This window comes from Bidens hawaiensis, unplaced genomic scaffold, assembly GCF_021521415.1.
Source record: "Bidens hawaiensis isolate Kalapana, Puna unplaced genomic scaffold, B.hawaiensis_p1.1 tig00010387_1, whole genome shotgun sequence".
Lineage (NCBI taxonomy): Eukaryota > Viridiplantae > Streptophyta > Magnoliopsida > Asterales > Asteraceae > Bidens > Bidens hawaiensis.
The window spans coordinates 742,990-765,541 of record NW_027491790.1 but is presented as its reverse complement, the minus strand read 5'-3'; the positions used below and the strand labels follow the sequence as shown (position 1 = coordinate 765,541).

At 33.2% G+C, this 22,552-nt stretch overlaps 1 protein-coding gene across 4 annotated transcripts; it reads left to right on the top strand.

Moving 5' to 3' along the window:
• The first annotated feature begins 4,543 nt into the window (after nt 1-4,543).
• On the top strand, nt 4,544-17,032 carry LOC143535128 (uncharacterized). Of its 4 annotated transcripts, none has more exons than XM_077029472.1 (25): nt 4,544-4,718; nt 6,040-6,688; nt 6,780-6,904; nt 6,978-7,072; nt 8,650-8,865; nt 9,557-9,644; nt 9,804-9,855; nt 10,372-10,437; nt 12,302-12,444; nt 12,520-12,590; nt 12,688-12,870; nt 12,982-13,020; nt 13,105-13,212; nt 13,331-13,420; nt 13,505-13,580; nt 13,678-13,774; nt 13,868-13,937; nt 14,601-14,777; nt 14,853-14,975; nt 15,738-15,821; nt 15,906-16,090; nt 16,180-16,318; nt 16,413-16,472; nt 16,587-16,658; nt 16,728-17,032. In XM_077029472.1, the coding sequence occupies exons 2-25, from the start codon at nt 6,120-6,122 to the stop codon at nt 16,833-16,835; spliced, it is 3,036 nt and encodes a 1,011-aa protein (XP_076885587.1). In that variant the 5' UTR covers nt 4,544-4,718; nt 6,040-6,119; the 3' UTR covers nt 16,836-17,032. The 4 variants fall into 4 exon arrangements, with proteins under 4 accessions (XP_076885587.1, XP_076885586.1, XP_076885588.1 ...); XM_077029471.1 differs by having other exon boundaries at nt 12,979-13,020; XM_077029473.1 differs by lacking the exon at nt 10,372-10,437 and having other exon boundaries at nt 12,979-13,020; nt 16,728-17,031.
• The last annotated feature ends 5,520 nt before the right edge of the window (nt 17,033-22,552 follow it).

Genomic DNA, 22,552 nt, shown 5'->3' with positions numbered 1-22,552 from the left:
ATGAGAAACTTAGCCTGTATGGATTGTAGCTTATCAAGCCTTATCCTTTCTTATACGTTTATAATACTGGATTCCATATTAGAATATAAAAGTGGTGGTTCATCATCATTAGTATCTTCCATTTGATCAAAAGAAACATAAACATAACCTGATTGAGATGATGTGTGTTTCTTTATGGATAGTTGTCACACCCCCTTCTAGGGCCTAGGAGCGTGACACAACAATTGGTATCGTATTTGTAAATAAATCAGAGTTACGTTTAGTTTGCGGAAGACTTATAAACTTTAAGGATCGAAAGCGTAATATTTATATATACAAAAGACGGTGTTTAAAACATTCGTTAAGTAGTTACAAAATATTTATGTGTTTATAATTACAAAACATCATATTAAGTTTACAAAAAGAATCCGAGCCATCGAATAAACAAAGCACTTCGTCACTCCAAGTGCTAAACTTGTTCACCTGCAAAATGTAATAAAATACGTCAGCAACGAATGATGGTGAACACGCTGACGCAAAAATACTTCTTTTACTTAATTACCCATTGAGGCTACGCCTGCCTCGGCCTAACGTGGCTTAGGAATAACCAAGTCAAATAACACATTATAAGCTAGAGCCTCTACGCTAGGTTACCTCAGCAAACACCGCAGCGTTCGACTTAGTTAAGTACCCGTATATATACACATACGGTCGTACTCTCTGCAGGAGAGCGTCCTACGACCAAGGGTGGTGCGATCATGCCCATACATCGCATAGTACCACCTATGTAAGGATCCAGACATATGTATACCACAGCATGAGGGCTAGGTTTATACCCATAGTTATAACGGTTTTAGGAACACATAGTTCCTTGTAAACAATTTCGTATAACAAGTTGACTCATTTTGAAAACAAGTTTAAAAGTTTGGGGGCGTATTCACCTTATCTCTTTAGGATCGGCTTCACTCACCGTCCAAGGGTCTTTCCCTTTATTTATCTCAAACCTATAGTTACGAGTATAAATATTTGTTAGTCGGATACACGATCCAGCTTAAGACCTTTAGTCTTATATCTCAATCCTCGATTGAACCTTTAGTTCAATTCTTTATTTACTTAAAAACCTCTTGTTTAAAAGTAAATTATAAACCTTTAGTTTATATTAGAAACCCGACGTTTCTTCTTCTCAAAGAAACGTAATCTTTTCTTTTATTATTTAGAATACTCTTTATTCATTAAATAATATTTTCATAACAAAGAATATATACATATATACTCACACACATATATATGTTATCACACATTCAACATTCAATCTTTCATTCATTTCTTTGTTATGTTTTCTCTTCTTTTCTTTTATCGAGGTATCGAGTATAACCTCGACTTAAGGCTTAAGCCTTGAATATAATATTAGATTATATTGAATTCGATATTACGCCTAACCTTAAGTGGCGTACCGAAATCCTAGGGACTTGAGCAGCACTCCGACGCCGCTTTACTTCTCGATCGTCAAACGATTACGCCAAACTTCCGTACCCGTTGACACGATTATCGAGATTCATTGCCATTTCAACAACACTTTTTTTGGTATATGTGGGTGGAGGGTGGTATGAACTTTCAAGGAAACGATGATACACAAACGAGATTCGAGGCACGCTTATCGAGGAAATCGTTTATATGATTGTCGGGCTTTAGAGAGAAGTTAGAGAGACTTGAGAGCAGGTTTTGGTGTGAAGAATGATCCACCCCTTGGCTGCTATATATAGATGAAATTTAATGTCCCATCGCGGTACGCGATGGGCCTTTGGGCACCCGTCGCGTACCGCGACATAGCCCAGGTGAGTCACAACATAGGTCTGCCACGTGTCACCACGTGCGCGGACGTTGCGCCACGTGTTGACACGTGGCGGACGTTGCGCCACGTGTCGGGACACGTGGCGACCGATGTGCCACGTGTGGACACGTGGCATACCACGTGTCTCGTTGTCAGACGCCCCATCGCGGTACGCGATGGATCTCTCTGATGACCTATCGCGTAGCGCGATGAGTAGGAAAATCAGAATTTTCATTTTTAACCCTCAAGTTTGGAATTTGGCAATTTTAGTCCCTAGACTTTGGAAAGTTGATACTTTGAACTCGAAATTTTCACGGTGTTACATTGCTTGGGGTTATGATAAGTACTGGTATAAAGAGATAAGGAGCTAGATAAGGTGCGTGATAGACACAAAGGTTCTTCCTATCCAACACATGAATATTAGAAACCGTATTATCTACTTATTAAGCTAGACCGAGGTAAAAGTGATGATTGTATCCAACTTCGTTAGAAGTTTAAGCTTTGACCCTATAGAATAAACAAACCTTGTTAAAGGATAACTGACGAAAGATAAAATAATGAATGTTACTTCACGTGTTTTAACATCCTAAAAGTTTTGTACAAAATATGTTAACTTGAGAAATTGAAGATCTAGTTGGATATTAAGTTATAGTCCATGGACTAAATAGTAATATTGTAAAATTTGGGCCTCGTGGGTTGCTATCTCCTAACTCGGCGACCTGCCACGACACTGTTAACCTAGTTAAGCCATCAACCCTGAGCTATCACATGGATTACACCAATTCACAAAAGCGTGACATGTATCGATGACTCACTGCTCTGACAAGTTACTGACAAAGTTGTCGACGATTCGCTAGAGGATGGATATTTTGACACGTGTCTGATGACACAAACTTATATAGCGGCAGCAGACCACTATTGGGTTTCTTTATGGGTCGTCTGGGTCTCGAGACTTTGCTGTAAATAGCGAGCAAGGACTGCTCATTTGGTACATTCACATCCCAATGCCCCCTCGATTTTCATGCCCGACGAGTCTTGATGTATTCATGTGCCCTTAAAGTTCATGCAATGTTCCTAATACCCGACGTATTGCAAGTAGAAGTTATGTCCATTCACTGAAGTCGTATAACTCATTGTATAAAGTATAACCAACCTTTGTTAAGGTATAAATTATCGCTTAAGTGAATACATTATGTAGCTTATACACCCTAGTCGAGAGTATAATCGAACCTTGAAAATTTGTTATATGAAACTAACTTTTTTGTGCAAAATCTTTTAGACAATAAAACGAAATAAACTTACTTACAATGCTTAAAACTATAATGTCATACCTAAGGTGTCTGAAGCTAGATCCAAGATGATCTTATCTCAAAACTATAGGTATGAGATAATCAAACCGATATTTAGTTGCAATTAAGCTAATATCATAAGGTGAGTATGCCCTTACTCTTCTAAATCATTTAAACAAGCCAACATTTACATGTGAATAATAGATACCTGAAACTCTTTATAAATAAAGTAATCATTGGCTCTCAAATTAAAATATACGTTGTCTGGGTACTTACATATGTGGTCTAACGGTGAGCACACTTTACTAGACTTGGTCGTTCCCTTGGTCATTGAGAACTGGAGTCATGTGTGCCATTAAAAGAATGGTTTCGTGTATATGATTAGTTGATGGGGCCATGGACGTTGTTCACTAAATTGTTTCTAGTTTAACTTTCGTCCTATAAATAATTATGAAATGTTTTATAATTAGTAAGCTACTCACCAGCATTCGTGCTATTGTATTTTTCCAGATTGTTCAGTAAGGAAAGTCAGTACAGAAGGAAGAGGGATATAGTTGTCAAATGTTATCTAATGGCACACCATGCTTTGTATTATATGTGAATTACGTTTTTGAAACATACAATGTTTTGTAATGTAAATCAGGTGTTTAGTTCTCGATGTATATATAAAGCAATGTTTTAGACGAAGAAATATTTTCCGTTGCGTAACACGAACTTTGATAATATGACAAAAGTGGTACTAGTTGTTAATCACACATCTAAGCCATTAAGGCAGGGTGTGACATGTATAGTAAACATTTATAGAACAGGGTATGTTTAATTTGACAGTTAGACAATTTGTCCAATTGCCATGATAGTTGTCTATAATATGATGTAGTTATATGACAAAATCAATATCTTATTTAATCTTCATGATGAATAAACGTCTTTTAAACAAAGACAAGGACTATTTAAATAGATAGACTAGTAACCTAACTGCTATGATGGCCTATATAAAGGCATGTTAAATGAATGTTTTATTGAAAAGAGTCGAGTTGTATGAACATGTAAAATTGGTGCTTGGTGACCTAGTGCGTAAAATGGTAGCCGAGGATTTTCCAACTGTAGCTATGTAAAATAATGATTTGACTAACCTAAGGGTGTTGTGGTTCGAATAGTAAAAGAAAGGATATCGTTGCCCTGAATAATAAAAGAAAGGACGTCGTGGTTCTAAATAACAGAAAGAGCATTGTGGGCTTTAGATAAAAGATACGAAATATTGTAATCCGAGAAAAATAAAATATAAAACGTTATGGTTCAACATCAAGCTTACACTTACAGTCCGTCTCGGTTAAACACCAAATAACCAAAGACCCGGACCCAGGTAAACCCGAATAAAGAAAAATGAGAAATCATTTATTCCAAAGTTAGAAGTTACAAATGTGACCCTCACAAATTCACACTTTAGGCATATCCAAACACCTCTGCAGTTTAGAACATCCTCGTAGAATCAATCATCAATGTCATGTCTCCTAACTTAGGTTAAAACACATAAAACTCAAATCAATTTCACCCCTTTTTCCAAGGCACCCAGATCCAAGCCAACCCACTTTCATATCCGGGTTGGGTTTCTTTTCAAGGTTTGTTTTCATTTCGATTATTATCCCGACAAAGCTTCCGCCTTTAATCTTGAGCATTGTGTTATTATGCTTCAATTGAAATAACAATAACATTTTGTATGAGAATTTGAAGTAATAAATGAATTTAATTGACCTCCAAAACTCATGCATGGACCTTTCTTGGATTAAAAAAGGTGTCTTTTTTATTGACATTAGGAATTATAAAGCATCTTGCTTGATGTGTGTGTATGTATTATGTAGTGTGATTGTGATTTGTGAATTAAACAGTGGGAAATTTAGCATCTTTATTAACTATAATCGAATCGGCAAAATACTGCCACCAGCCCACCAATTCAAGATTGTTGTTAATGAACTTTAGTACACTTAATGTGTGCATATGTATTATGTAGTTTAATATTTTGAAGTACTTACTGATTATAGTATCCGGTGGTGTTTGAATTTTTGTGTTTTGGAAATGATTATATGTTTATTGTAGCTTCGTATTGCAGTAGTCAGTAGGGGTGTGCATGGTGCGGTTTTTAGTTAAAACCGAACCGAAAACCAAAACTTTGGTTTTTAGAGTATTTGAAACCACTCGGTTTCGGTTTTTTCGGTTTTGGTTTTTCGGTTTTCGTTTTGGTTTCGGTTCGGCTTCGGTTTATTGCGGTTTTTGCCATTTGATCTTGAAAAATTTAGGGTTTTGTTAAATGTTAATTGTAAAGCTGGCAAAAAATAATGAATTTAGGTATAAATAATTTTGTTAAATGTTAATTGTAAATTAATAGACTATTATACATTCTACCAATAATATATGAGTTACATTTTTATTAAATGTTTATAAATTACTATATAAAATATAAAAAACAAAAATTTAGGAATTCGGTTCGGTTTTTTCGGTTTTTGTTACATGCAAAACCAAAACTGAACCGTTAGTTCGGTTTTTACAAAAACATAAAACCAAACCGTCGTTTTTTGTTTCGGTTCGGTTTTTTCGGTTTGGATTTTTCGGTTTTTTCAGTTTCGGATTGGTTTTTTCGGTTTCTTGCACACCCCTAGTAGTCAGCCTTTTAATTATTTAAGGGTCAAATATTTAGTTTTACATTAGCAGCTACAAACTGATCATCAAAGAGTAAACTTTGCTTACATATATACCGATTCCTTTGCAGACATTTAGTTTTGTTAACACGTATCCCCTTTATTATATAAAAATCTCTATTGGTTGTTTCATCTATTAGTTTGTTAAATAATTACTAGAATTTTCAAAACACTCAAAAAGTGTATTTATTTATACGATTATTACAATTTTAGACTGCACATCATAACATTTATTTCTACAATGCAGAAAGCAGTTTGTATCAATAAGAGTGTTGGAGGCACTCATTTCCGTCTTTTGGATCTACACAAAGTGTGAGAATATATATTATGAATTCAATAAGACTAAAGTACAAGAATAAAAGATGGGACCTCGTGTTTCAACCATACAAGTATTTAACGGGCTCAAGTTATCCCGAGAAAACCTGTTACCGATCTTTAACCCGTTGCAGCGGTGAAACAAACCGTTTTTCTGGGAATAATGTTTGTAGAAGATACGCCTCAAATTATACAAAATTTTCCGGCTTTAGTTCGACAAGATTGTTTGCGGGATCATATGCAACTTCTATTGGTTCTTATAGATTTTATAGCTCAGAGGGTGATGGAAGAAACACAAGTGAAGATAAACATGTACCAATAAAAGATGTGTCAGAAACCGATAAGCGTATTATTGGTAATGAAAGTATAAAGGAGGACGTGAATCACCCTGATGCACATGCTCGTTTAGGTGAACAGGATCAAAAGGAATGGCTTATCAATGAGAAAATGGCTATTGAAAGTAAAAGAAAAGAATCACCTTTTTCAACCAAACGACAAAGATTCAAGAACGAGTTTTTAAGGAGGATTGTTCCATGGGAGAAGCAAACAGTTTCATGGGATACATTTCCTTATTATATACAGTAAGTACTATAGTTTTACTTTTTGTTGTCAAGTTTTTTTTTTTTTTTTTTTTTTTTTTTTTTTTTTCCGGTGCTAATTTTCTTATTACAGTGAAAATTCCAAGAATCTTTTAGTGGAATGTGTTGCTTCTCATTTGAAAAATAAAAAGTTTACCACTGCATACGGTTCACGGTTAGATTCTTCAAGTGGGAGAATCTTGCTTCAGAGTGTACCAGGTATATATAGACACCATTGAGTTCATTTGCCTCAAACGGTTCAATATGATAATTGATGATTCTGACGATGCAGGTACTGAGCTTTACCGAGAGAGAGTTGTTAGGGCACTTGCACGGGATTTTCAAGTTCCCTTATTGATTCTTGACAGTAGTGTTCTGGCTCCTTATGTAAGTTTCTTTGTTGTTAATCGTAGGGGTGTTCATCGAATCGAATAACGAATTTTCAAGTTAATCGAATCGAATAATCCGAATAATTTATTTTTTTGCTAGTATTCATAATCGTATTCGTATTCGTATTCGAATAAAAGCTGAATTATTATATTCGAATTTGTATTCGTATTGTATGCCATATTCGAAATTCGATTTGATTCGTATTTGAAACTCGAATTCGAATCGAATACGAACCGAAGTCGAATAAATTCGATTTGATTCATGTTTACTCATGTTAAAAATTTCAAAAACCAAATTCATAATTGTAAAACGCATAAATATTAGTTTAAAGTTGCTACAGTATCATGTGATAATAAGTTCAAAATTAAAATATAAATAGTATGGGATAAAAAATAATGATATGTTGTATTGAGTTTAATATTTTGTAATGGATATTTATTATTTATGGATATGGCCAAAACAAGAAAATAAAATTATATATATATATATATATAGAGAGAGAGAGAGCAAGGTTAAAATAAGAAGTCAACTTTTCATAAAAAGTGTAAGAAGAGATTTTGACCATTGGATTCAATAAAATACATAGGGGTAAGATTGTCTATAGGTTTTTTTATTATTTTTGGAAATTAAAACTATTAGTTATTATAATTCCTATTTCCCCTCTTCAATATTCCAATATGTTATTATTGGAGAACTATTAGTTATTATAATTATTGGTGTGTTTCTGCTATTATTGTGATTTTATTATTGGTTTATGTCAAGAACAATATTTTTGGTGTTCATTATTGGTGTGTTTTTAGTGTTTATAATTGATGTTTTAGTATGATGTTTATTGTGTTTTTGTACATTATGTTCAACATAGCGTGTTTTTGTTCGTGATGTTCTTGGTGTTTTGTTTTAATTTTAGATTAAAATATGATGATCATAGATATAATACAGTGTGTTTTTGTTCTTGATGTTCTTGGTGTTTTTTTTTTTTTGTAAATTTGGACTAAACTTTGGTGTTATGGTTTATAACACACTGTAATTCAGCAAGGTTTTACGTTATGTGTTTTTGATGTTCTAGTGTGTTTTTCTGGTAATTCAACTAGGTTTATTTATAGTATGTAATCATGTTAAATTTGGATGAAAATATGATAATTAAATATTTAATAAATATTTCCATATATAGTATAACACATGAGACGATTATGCCCTTTAACACATCTTTATATGCCTTTAAAATAAAACACACCCTCAATTATCTAATCTTTCCATCTTAACCGTTGATTACTAAGATCCAATGCTTTAGATTTCTTCCTACACTTTTTAGACACTCTCATCTTTTTATAATAACCCCTCCCTATATATGTATATGTGTGTGTGTGAATTAATTTGAATTCGAATTTCTAATCGAATCGAATAATAAATCATAAATTCGTATTCGATTACTATACTCGAATACGAATCGAATTCAAAGCGAATTTCGAATGTTTCGAATCAAATTCTGAACACCCCTAGTTAATCGTTTTAATAATCATCCAATCATTTGTATCCTCATGGTTATAAAAATCTTTGTTTTGGTGGTGAATTAGGATTATGGTGAAGATAACTCGGAAAACGAATCAGAGGAAGAACATGGAGAGTCAGGTGAAGAAGTCACTTCTGAATCGGAAGTTGGTGATGATGCAAGCAATGAGGAAGAGTGGGGTAGCAGTGGGGACTCGAGATCAGAGGATGAAGATGTTGCGGCTCGGGCTGCTGCAGCCCTAAGGAAGCTTGTTCCTGGAAACCTTGAAGATATCGCAAAGGTATTTTTTATAATCTGTTGTGGTGCACGGGCAACCTAAATAAGTTTTTTTATTGAATGTAAAAAGTATTTGATTTGTCATACAACCCTGCATTAAAGATAACAATTAATAAAGTTCTTCATTACATTTTAATACAAGCTTCATTTCAGTTCTTTAATAATAGTTCTCACATAGCCTAAATAAAACTTTAATTTGATAACAAGTATTCATTCTTTGCTATTTTAATTACATATTTATGTTGCCATTACGTGTTTCAGGCATGGTATCGGCTCAACTTTCTCTTTTCGAAATTTCCAAATAGAATATGTAATAGATGATTAACTTTATTGAAGAAAATGTTATAATTTTGTTACACGATTAAAAATAATGTAAAAATCATTGATATTGGCTACATTATGAACGTATCGAGTAGATCGTTTTACTGATGTTAATTTATATAGTATTGCTTTATTACGTGTTACGAATTTTTTAATAAGTTAACACAGTTTGTTGAAAGTCATTAGATTAAAAAATGAAAACTTGATATAGATATGCGCGTGGTAAAGTTTTTTACAGTTTTTTCATAACTTAAGGGGTGTATAGTGTATACATATCACAAATGCTGCGCTACATATTATTGGAGGAATTGGGATATTGTTGTATATTTGTAATGTGTATTTTTTATATCAATTTTCACTTATTTTTATAACAGAACATTGCTATTGTTGGTGAGATATCTTCTGAATCTTCAAAGCAGGAGGAAGCTGAGGCTGAGGAAGCAAACGAGTCATTAAAGAAAGGTATGGTTTTTACAATATTAGAAACACATGTTCTTGTGTACGATAACTTAAATATTTCCATCCATTTATTCAGATGGACTTTTGTGAATTTCTTTTTTTTGATCTGAAGCCTTTTCTTTTCATGCGGTAACAACTAATTTATTTATATACTTAAATCAGGGGATCGCGTCAAGTATGTTGGGCCTTCTGTCTTTGTGGAAGAAGATAACAGGTTATTGCCTTTTCTCTGTTATATCTGCTAATTACTTTATTTGTTATTATTCTTTGTGTAAATTTATTAGAAATATGCTTAAAGAAATGATACTTTAATTTTGAATATTTGATCAATGATCGATATCGACTATTAGACTCTGCTTGAATTATATGACTGTTACTTGTTACATACGTTTTTTGTGTGGTCTCGGGTCTCTTTATTTGTGAAAAATATATGTACCGTGTTTAGGAGGTTGATCCACCAAGACTATTTTCTCCGTTTTTTACTTTGTTTTTTCTAAATGTTAATTATGAGTACAAAAATAAAGTTAAGTAAATTCTAAATCTTTAAGTTTAGGAGAATGTAGGCATGAAATATAGACTTCGGGCGACTTTCATCCCGCTTGACCCGTTCTCTTTTTCTTTGGCCCATTTGAGAAAAATTCAACCCGTTGTATTAAGTAAATGGGTCGAAATTGCGAGTGAAGAACGACTTTAGACTCACATGATTATTTACATATCCAATGCATAACAGGATTAAATTGGGGTCGATAGCAACATCTGATGGTCCAAGAAAAGCATATACCTTTATCACACGCAGGTGGGTTGGTAAGTCATACTGATATGTATGAAAACAACTATTGTTGCTGTGTTATCACGTATTCAATAAACTTATCCATGTTATCAATATTCTAAGAATTCATGTATAAGTTTCAAGGGAAGAACACATGTCACAAACGGTAAATGGGCGACAATAAGATGCTCACTAAAACAAAAGGCACTAAAGCACAAAACTTGGGAAGTAGCAACACGGATACCTATGAAATCGTAACAAGGTTCATATGGGTTTAATAATAAATAATACAAATAGAGCTGAGATAATACGAGAAGAGCTTTGTTTTGTCTTAAAAAAGATACATTCGGGTAAAGTTAAAATACAAATGAGTAGTGTTATTTACTTATTATTATTATTATTATTATTATTATTATTCGGGTAAAGTTAAAATACAAAGGGAGACAAAAATGAGTAGTGAGAAAGATTTGTGACCACATAAAAAACCCCTTAAAAATAAATTCAAAAAAATAAAAATTAAAAAATTTTAACTCAAAATATAAATAAAAAACAAAAAAAATTAAAAAAACTAAAATGTTTCCGCCATCATTCCCGTTAAATATATATATATATATAGGGTTTGGATCAAATACAAATGAAATTTACGTGCTAAACATGAGAATCAAGTAGAGTAATTATATATACAAGTAGAGTAATTATGTAATTACTCTATGATGTAATTACATAATTACTCTACTTGTATATATAATTACTCTATTTGATTCTCACGTTTAGCACGTTAATTTCATTTGTACGTTAACCTTCCCCTATATATATATATATAATACAAAAAAATAAAAAAAAATTGACGAAAAGACACAATGCCGAGATCAAAGACACAATTATAACTAAAAAAAGACACAATAGATCGCAAAATATAACACAATGCCGAACAAAATATAGCACAATGTTGAGTAATATAACACAATATAAAGAAAAAAAGGCACAATGTCAAGGAAAAAAGACAATCAATGACGAAAATAAACACAAAACACAATGATAAAAAAGACAAGACTTTTTTGACTTTTTTCACTTACCATTGTTTTTTATATGAGAACGAGAAAGACGGTGGAAACATTTTTGTGTTTTTACTTTTTTTGTTTTTTTATTAAATTTTGAGTTATGATTTTTTTATTTATTTTTTATAAATCTTTTTGGAGGGTTTTTTTTGTGTGGCTACAAATCCTTCTCATTTTTGTTCCCCTTTGTAGAATAACTTGTGTTCGTGAGTTGGAAATGATGGGAAAGAAAGTTGTTAATTTTACTATAATGAAGTTACTATGTAAAACAGTCTAGCTTAGGACAGGGGTGGTTTGATCATTGAAAACAAATTATAAAGTGTTTTACAAATAGGCTAACGTGTTTTTTTGTCAACGCATACTACCTATTAAGTCGTTTAGTTTTTATTATCTTTTATTGTTTTACAAATAGGACAACGTATTTTGTGTCAATCCTGTCCTGCCCATCTCTATGGTGTATCTTGACTTTAGTGTAGTACATTATTTGTTAAACTTATTTTGTTGTTGATTCTCTCTGTTAATGTGGTTTTATTTATTGACATTGTATAATGCATGCTATGGAGCTTGAAGCTAAACCCTCGCTCATCCACCTTCATTTTGCATAGAATTTTGAGCTGTGATTTTGCATGATTGATTGGACCTTATATAGAAGTAAAATACGTGTTCATGATTTCGCTTTCTTGTGGAATCTTGAAGTATACTATTATGGCGTTGTGTGATTGATATCTGATTATTTTTATCTAGCATTTTTGGAATTTTATTATCAGCCACAAATAGCTATCTCTGAACCATTGGTTTCATTCTATTTTGGTTGTTTTTTTTTTCTTATTCAGACCGTTAGCCACGGGTCAACGTGGGGAGATCTTTGAAATTAGTGGTGAAAGAGTTGCAGTTATTCTTGATAGTTTAGAAGATAAGGCAGATGATGATGAAAAAGCTGAGCAATCTGCGACACCATCAATATACTGGATTCATGGTAGAACTTTATAAACAATATTATCATAATAATATTTATTTAATCATCTGTTGATTATATTTTGTTTATTTGCAGCTAAGCATGTGGAGCGTGATTATGATACTGAAGCCGAAGATTGTTATATTGCAATGGAAGCATTATCTGAGGTTACATACAGTTCCTGTTAATTTCAGTCTAAAAAAATGAAAAAGTAATAAAAAAGTAGGAATCTTATTTTATTTTTTTATATTATAATGATGGCAGATATTGCGGTCTGTGCAACCTCTTATTGTGTATTTCCCAGACTCCTCATGGGATGTTTCCAAGTCAAACCGCAAAGACTTTGTGAATAAAGTTCAAGAAATGTTTGACAAGATATCGGGACCCGTTGTCTTGATATGTGGGCAAAACAAAGTTGATACCGGATCTAGAGAGAAAGAGAAATTGGTAAGTTTAATTCTGAACTTTTTTATATTTTTTTTGGTTGTTATGTGATACTTGTTATTTCCTTCATATTAAAACATATTGATATTTTTGTTTTGTTTTTCTTGTCAGCAGACTATGATTCTTCCAAATCTTGGTCGTCTTGCAAATTTGGTAATTCATAGTTTTTTTAGAACATTTAGTGTTGTCACTCTTACTATTATTTTTTTCTTAACTGCATTAAATACTATTTTTCAGCCTCAATCATTGAAGCAACTTGCTGAGGGATTAAAGCCCACGAGACAGCCCGGGGACACTGATATTCACAAGATATTCACTAATGTTATGAGTCTACATACTCCAAAGGTTAGTAGTATATATTAGAATCGTAATACATCATTATTTGTTAGATACTTTCAATAACCTGTTATAACATTTTATTATTATTATTTTTATTATTTATTTTGTTTTATTTTTTTTGCAGGAGGAAGACACCCTAAAAGTATTTAATAAACAAATCGATGAAGACAGACGAATTGTTATATCACGAAGTAATATAAATGAATTGTATAAGGTATGCATATCTTCTAGGACAGATTTTGTTCTTTAACGCATATGCTTATCAATTTTTATTACTTCTTTATATTACATGTTTCAGGTTCTTGAGGAAAATGAACTAACTTGTGTAGACCTCTTGCATGTAAATACCGATGGAGTGATACTAACAACCAAGAGTAAGATTACGTGCTTATCATATTGATGATTGAATACATTAAGATTTAAAGTGGTCAAATGCGTAATATTTATTTTGGATTTTTTTTTAATTTGCAGAAGCTGAGAATGTTGTAGGGTGGGCTAAAAACCACTACTTATCCACTTGTGATCTTCCTTCTGTTAAATCCGATAGAATGAATTTGCCTCGTGAAAGGTATTAATATCTTTGATTAACCTTTTCATTTCATTTAATGGTTCCATGATATATTGCATTATTTTTAAGCTAACAAACTTTTTCAACATGAAGCCTTGAAGTTGCAATTTTGAGGCTAAAAGAACAGGAATCGGTTTCCAAGAAGCCAGCACAAAACCTAAAGGTTGTTTCGTTGACTTTTCAATGATCATATCGCGTTTTGTTTTATAAACAAGTAAAATAAAAAGAATTAAAGAAAACATGTAGAGGTGGCAAATGTGACCCATTGGTTTGAATGGGTTGTATTAAAATGTATATAATGGGGCAAAATGGGTCAAACTAATCAAACTAAAAATGAATGTGATTGAAACGAGTTGACATTTCTTAAAGGTTGTGTCTTTTTTTTTATGGAACGAGAAAAGCGGAAAAAAACTTTATAGTATTTTTACTTTTTTAGTTTTTAATTTATATTTCAAGTTATAATTTGTTTAATTATTTTTTCTTGAATTTTTAAATGAGGGATTTTTGAAATGGGTCAAAATGGGTTTGAGATTTCAAAAACCCCTCATTAAAAAATTCAAAAAAAATAATTAAAAAATTATAACTTGAAATATAAATCAAAAACTAAAAAAGAAAAAATACTAAAAAGTTTTTTCCGTTTTCCCCGTTTCATAAAAAAAATAAAAAAAACTCTAGAAATGTCAACCCGTTTTGACCCGTTTCAATCATTTTCTTTTTCTAGTTTGACCCATTCTGACCCATTATATACATTTTAATACAACCCATTCAACCCACGGGTCACATTTGCCACCCCTAAAAACACGTGTAACATGGGTTACTTGTGCAGAATCTTGCTAAGGATGAATACGAGAGCAACTTTATTTCAGCAGTCGTTCCTCCGGGTGAAATCGGTATTAAGTTTGATGATATTGGTGCTCTTGAAGACGTGAAGACTGCATTACATGAATTAGCGGTTCTTCCAATGAAAAGGCCCGAGCTTTTCTCTCGTGGAAATCTGTTGCGGGTACTTTGTTTTCTGTTCTTTCTTGATGGGTAATTTGGTCATTTTACACTTCATAACTAACATAAGCCTTTTCAGCCTTGCAAAGGAATATTGCTTTTCGGTCCTCCTGGAACCGGTAAAACACTTCTTGCAAAGGCACTTGCAACTGAAGCCGGTGCCAATTTTATCAGTATAACGGGCTCCACACTTACATCCAAGGTACTTCTTAATTCTTTTAGCTAAAAATAAAGCTGGTTGAACGTGTCACTAAAGCTAGCATGTGAACAAACCGAACGGGACATGTTCATTTTTGTTCGTTTAACTTTTACAGAAAAATGATTGAGCACAAACATTTAAAAGAATGGGGTTTTTTGTTCGTTAAAATAATAAACGTAGCGTAATCGAACAAACGTGACTGAACCTAAATGAACTAAAATAACTGAGAAAAGTAGTTTTAAGTACACGTGAACATTAATTTGTTAAGCCTAAAAAATTATTAAATCTAGACTAATCATTATAAAATCATTATAAAATTATTAAAGTAGTTTTATTATTACAACCCTAGTTCAAACTAATCATTATAAAAAAAATCTAGACTAAATTGTAAAGGGTGATATTTAATTTCATAAAACCAGGCTAAATTGTAATGGATCTTAAAAACTTATAACATATATATAAACGAACATAACGAACTTCATGAACGTAGATGAATGAATGAGACGTGCTAATTTTCATTCGTTTAACTAAATGAACAAACAATCTTGTTTTGTTCGAACTTTTATTAAATAAACGTACATAAACGAACTTGCTGCCGAACGGTTCACAAATAGTTTTTTGAATGTTCGGTTTGCTTACATGCCTACCCAAAGTGTAATCATATTTAAAACATTGATTATTTGTAATATTCAAAAAGTTCAAAAAAATAAAAGACTAAAGTGTAGTGATTATGTTAAATTCTTGATTTTGTTGTTTGTTATGTAGTGGTTTGGTGATGCTGAAAAACTTACGAAGGCTCTCTTTTCATTCGCCAGCAAGTTGGCTCCTGTAATAGTGTTCGTTGATGAGGTTAGAGTTACACTCAAGTTTTAAACTTTTCCACTTTTGTTATTCTCAGTTTAGTTAAACGTGTCTTTTTAAACTTTTAAACAGGTTGACAGTTTGCTCGGGGCCCGTGGAGGGGGTTTCGAGCATGAAGCTACTAGAAGAATGAGAAATGAGTTTATGGCAGCTTGGGATGGATTGAGGTCAAAAGACAGTCAACGGATCCTCATTCTTGGTGCCACTAATCGACCGTTTGATCTTGATGATGCAGTGATTCGTCGGTTACCACGAAGGTATGCTAATATCGTAATTTTAAATAATGCTTCTTATATTATTTTGAACTTGAAGAAAGTGGTGTAATGGTTTTGGATGTTGGTGTTAGGATTTATGTGGACTTGCCGGATGCCGATAATAGGATGAAGATATTGAAAATATTTCTTGATAAAGAAAATATTGAACCTGATTTTGATATTAGAGGTCTTGCTAATGCAACTGAAGGATATTCAGGGAGCGACTTGAAGGTAATTTTCAAGTAAAATATAATGTCATATAATCGGCGTCAAATTTGTTACCTATAAGTGTAACTTTTTTTATTTTTTATAACTTTTTTTGTAGAATCTTTGTATTGCTGCGGCATATAGACCTGTCCAAGAACTTTTAGACGAAGAAAAGAAAGTAAGCATCTTTTATCGTCACTGGCTAACTCATCAGCACACATGTGTTTTTTATATTTATTTAAACTTCGGTTTGGATTATACCATATTTGTAATATGTAAGTTGTTTTTGCAGGGAAAAAAATGTGATACTACCCCAGCGTTAAGACCGCTTAATTTGGATGATTTTATTCAATCCAAAGCCAAGGTAGACTTTCTTGATATCTCATCATTGACTTTGATCAATTTAAGTTTTCACTAACAATAAATAATATAGGTGGGCCCATCGGTTGCTTATGATGCGGCGAGCATGAACGAGCTCAGGAAATGGAACGAGCAATATGGAGAAGGCGGAAGCAGGAGAAAGTCACCATTCGGATTTTAATATCGGTTTTGTTAAAGATAGAAAGATAATATAGGTAGCAGCCGCAATCTTTTAGTTGTGATCAACGAGAGTTGCTTCTGGGCATGATTTTGAACTTTTTGATCGAACTAACTGCAAAAGTTTAGAGACAACAGTTCATACCGTGGTTCAATAAGTAAATTTTCATGTATTTCATAAGATTTTACTTTTACTAGAAAAGGCATGAGCGGATGTTAGAGATGAAAAACATGTATAGTGGTTCGGCTTGATTTAATCGATTTCTCGATTCTTTATTATCTTTTCTTGATAATTATTTAGAGTCCTACCAGGGACATCCCCCTATACGCCCCGCATAGCACTATACGGGGCGTATAGACCCCTGTAGCTCCCCTTATAGTACTATAGTATAGTGCCTTGTACAGCCCTATACGGGGCATATTTTTTGGGGGGGGGGGGGGGGAGGTTGAGTGTCCTTAGAACACCCATAATTTACTTCTTAGTTACATATTTTTTTGGTAGATATTACATGTGACTTGTCTATGATATGCAACATGTCACTCTTGACAATTTATTTCTAAATTTGATAATAACACACTACTTTATATAATGGACCAATAGTTTAGAAATCTTTTAGACGAAAATAGGTATCATTTTATTCTTTCCAAAATAACCTAATGTTTACCTTTTAAAACTCATTCTTTATGTTAAAACATGTATAAATTAGTATCTTACACGCAACCGGCAATATGCCAACCCTGCGTATTGTACAACAAAAGCTCACTCGGAAAGAAACAACGAACAATATGCTAAACACGTGTATTGTACACCAAACAACGTATAAACAAGCGTATAGCTCTACAACTAGGCATGGGCGTATTGTATTCCCCAACAACATGTGGTGGTATACAACGAATATATAGCCATGTAGCTTAACGTATGGTACGCCCATTTGGGCGTATAATTCACCGCAAAAGTGCAACGTAACTTGGTTTTGGTTGATCTAAGTTTCTAACACATATGAGAATCATGTACTCGTAAATTTATTTACTTTAAAACACATGTATCTTTCAAGCACATGATGCTACTACATTCTCTATTTTTTCACTTTAAAAGCTTATATGTTTTTATATATGATTTACTATAAAACGATTACAATAAAGTGGCAGGCAAACGGGCAACAAGCTGCGCCATCCGTCACAATTGAACTTGTAGTACAATATAAAAAAAATATATTTTTTTATATATTTTTTATATATGATTCTCTAGTCAAACTCACCAAAATTTGGTTACAACTGTGGAAAAAATTCGTAGTACGTGCCATCCGTCACAATTGAACCTAATTCATATTGACTAGCAACAAAGCTTTAGCTACGATTTATTCCACACCACGATTTTGACATGTATCCGATTCATTTATTATTAAAAAAAAAAGAAGACTTATAAGTCAAAATAGAAAGGGAACGTGTTCACACTCACTTCTTTATTCAAGTAAACATAAGGTGTCAGTGAGAGATCAAAGCCCGTGTTAATATTTGAGAAACATGGTTATTATTAAATTAAGGTGTTCTTTTTATTTTAAACTGAGTATAGATTTTTTTTATCAAGTTTCCTTTTAATGGTAAAATATAAGTAAAATAATTAATAAGTAAATGCATCAAAGTTGATTATCTAATATGTTATTTATGTGCAAAGTCAAGATATAGAAAACTCGTTGCATTTATTTTATATGTTGCAACTAGCTTAAAACTCATGTACTGCATGGTGAAAAATATCAATAAATAGAATTTATAATTTTTTATGCAAATTTATAAGTGGAAAAATATATTACATATATTAACGATTGAAAAAAAATTCAAAACTATGTATAAATAAATATATAATTGGGATTCTATATTACATTAATTACCCCAAACCCATGTGGTATATACAACACTTCACGAGATGGTCCTATGTAACGCCCCCCCCCCCCCCCCCCTTCACACGTGACGTAATGCGTCCCCAACTATGAACCTCCAGTCAGGACCGGCTCGAGGTTATCGGAGGCTTCAAGCTACTTACAAAGTTAGGGTCTTTTACAAAGGTGTATTTTAAAATTTTGTTTGGGTTTGACATTGATGAATAGTAAAATATAACACATAACAAATATCAAAGAGACACTTTCATGTTGATATTTTATATATTAACATGTAAATTAGCAAGGGGCTTGCCGAGTAACATATATCTAAGTTTACCTTCTAAACATTGGAATTCTTTTCTTGAGCCCAGGGGCTTGTCGCGTAACATATATAAAAAAAGCATGAAAATAAGTCTTAACCAAAAAGAATATTGTAGATTGTATAATAATAAATGGAGTTCATTCTTGGGGTTCGAACTGGTAAACAAATGCATGAAAATAAGTTTTAACCTAAAAGAATATTGTAGATTGTATAATAATATATGGAGTTCATTCTTGGGGTTTGAACTAGCATAGTCATGGAGAACTGTGAGATTAACTACCACCAAACTAAACCCGAGTAATTTTACTATTAATCACACTAAAGCATATATAACATCTTTTCTTTAAAATGGGGGCCTAAAATTTTGTGGGCCTAAAGCCCACTATTCACTTGAATGGCCCACGGGCCAGCCCTGCCTCCCGCGTGGGCGCGTGGCTCACTTGCATGAGTCAATTGCCAGCCCTGCCTCCAGTTCAAGCTACTTTGATTTTTTTATATTTATTTACAATTCAAAGGAACAAGAAATGTAATATAGATTCTAATAGTTAACTCAGCCTTCAAATCATTGACTTTAAAGCTGTTAAATGATTTTTATTTATTTTTGGAGATACATATGATCAATTTTCTAATGCTTGTGATTGAAAGTTGAAAGTTCACACCGTAGATGTGACTTCGGAAAATCCAAGATAAGTCATTTTTGGACCAACTTGCCGGGTCATCCGTCACAATAATGACAGCAATAATACTTTTGTCTACGATGCATTCCATGTATACATCATACATGGTTGGTTGTCAAAGGTTGGAATTTAATTCAGATTTGGCGTGTATCCTATTAATTTACAGGAATATTGTTTTTTATTAATCCCAAATGTTGTCATTTGTTCATTGTTGGTCCCAACTAACGAATTGGCTATTGATGGCTCCAACTTTTAACATATTTGTTCCTAATGGTCCGCGATTAACAAAATCCTACCATCGTTAGTTGCAGGTCGCCGGAAAAACGTTTTTAGTCGGAAAACTCACATTTTTCCTTAAAACTCAACATTTTCGTCGCAAACATCTTGGTAACTTTGTATTGGACATGTAGAAACTTTTTTTCTAGCAAAAGCCCCAATTATTGGGGTCGTCGGAATCCTAAAACCATCATTGGAATCAGTTGATGGTGCTCAAGTGGTGGTGGTTGGTTGGAGGTGAGTTGATTGGTAGTGGTGGCGGTGTTCAGGTGGTGTTTTACAGCAAAAAATGTGAGTTTTTCGGCGACCTATAACTAACGACGTTGAGATTCTGTTAGTCGTGGACCGTTAGGAACAAATACGTTAAGAGTTGGGACCGTCAGCAACCAATTCGTTAGTTGGGACCGATAATGACCAAAAGACAATAGTTGGGATTAATAAAATCCAATATACATAGCTTACATAAATCAACTAATGAAATAGGACATGTTAAGTTTCATTACGCATGAAATTCAATTTTTTTTAATTTTTTAAATAATTAATATGTATTATTTAAAAACTTCAAAGAAACTATTGTAATCTTATATAACTTTTAGTAGAAACAAAAAGTTACATCCAAAATAAATTAGTTTCCCGTGTTATCATGTTCAGAAGAACTTTTATTTTGAATATATCTCTTTCTAAGCAAAGGTCATATCAGTTAATGTGAGACCAGTTGATGATCGGGTCTTTTGTATGTATTTTAGTGTATTAATTATGTAGTTTTATTGAGTATATTGTTAGAACTTTGGTACTTCATACGTGCTTTTGTATTTCACGTAATTGATCGTTAAAGATGCTAAATGGGAGACCTGTACGAGCATGGAATGATATCTCGAGAAGACCGAAGCATTATTTGATGTCTTGGGAAGTGTTTCAAGGATTCGGGAAGAGTATTGATGAGTGATCATAAGCCGATGCTAAATCTGAACAAGATGGATTGACGAAATGCGACCTTGAAGTAAAACGAGCATATCCTGAGCTAGAAAATGTGTTACGAGAGCCATAATATATGAATTTTGGGTTTCTCGACGAGAGGAATCTGAAAATGAGGTTTTCTTAGGTCGCGATATGCGATGGGTTGGTCATATGGCCATCGCGTACCGCGACGGGAGTGCAGACGGGAATTTTAGGTTTATATGTTATTTTTCATTCTCAAGAACCCTAACTTCGTTTTTAACGACCAAGAGGCGATTCCAGCAGTTCCTATTGGCGATTTCCACTATCCTAGCTTGTGTCAAGATCCTACATATGATTCCTATCATCCGTATCGAAGATTCAATGATGTCTAGGCTCGGCTAATCTCCTAGAATCGCACCCGGGATGTATAGTTTGTAACCATTTACAGTTTTTCTCATGTTATTAAGAATACTTGTCTATTGTTATTGAAGATTGATATATGATTATTGATGTTTAGTATTTATGCGTGTTCGGTCGGTTTAGGTTTACGTTGGTCTGAACGATCTGTTACCAGTTGCTAGATAATTAGTCATATAACTGTTTGGTTAGATTGAATACGATAAAACGTACAATTACCCTTAACTGAGTCACACTGGCAAGGACTGTTAGATAACCAGTGCCGTGTGTAAAGTAATTGTTGACGTCTAAGGTTTTGTCTAGTTGATCATTTTTCAGTTAATCGTTAATAATAAATCTGTTAGGTTGCATGAGATACTGTTTGGTTGCTTACTTGAATTCCCGGGTGTGATTTTCTTTGTTAACTGTTTGAAATTCGTTTACTTGTTCATTGCTTAGTTATCTACATTCACTAAAAATTGCTTGTGTGATCAGCACTAAAACCATTTACTTCATAATATTGTATCTGTTACACGAATTACATTAATCACATACTCCTTGTGATACGATACCCTACTTGCTCTAACTATTTAGAATAATTAGGTTTTTGATTGACTCAAACGACGGTCATCAAAATGTCGCCGCTGCCGGGGAGTTAGTGCGCTTTTTGTTTTTTCGTGTTATTTGATTCTCGTGTTTTATTTAATTTTCAGTTTTTAGTTTAAGTTTTATTTTATTTTATTTTATTTGTATTTTTTTCATTTTACGCGGGTTGTGTTAGTTGTGCAGATTACAGGTTTATGCGCACCCGCCATTCGGGCCGACAATCTCCGTTAGTTTACGAACCCGAAATCGAGAGAGTAGCTCGGCAGAACCGAGTACAAAACAGAAACTCACAAATGGAAGACTAGAACCAAAATCAAACCCAGAACCAGAATCAAAACGAAAACCAGAACCAGAACCAAAACCAATACCAGAACCAGAACGATAACCAGAACCAAGATCCACTTCCACGAACCAACATGTTTCACCCAGACAACATACCCGACCCACCAAACTTCAATAACCAGAATAACCAAAACAACTCAGCTCATGCCTTTAGAACCCGAAATCAAAACCGAAACCGAAACTTAAACCTCAACTTTGACCAAGCCGGACCATCTGCTCCAAATAATAACCCCAATCGTCGAGTTAGGTTAAATATTGATGATGTCAGATCGAGTGTTCCGACTGA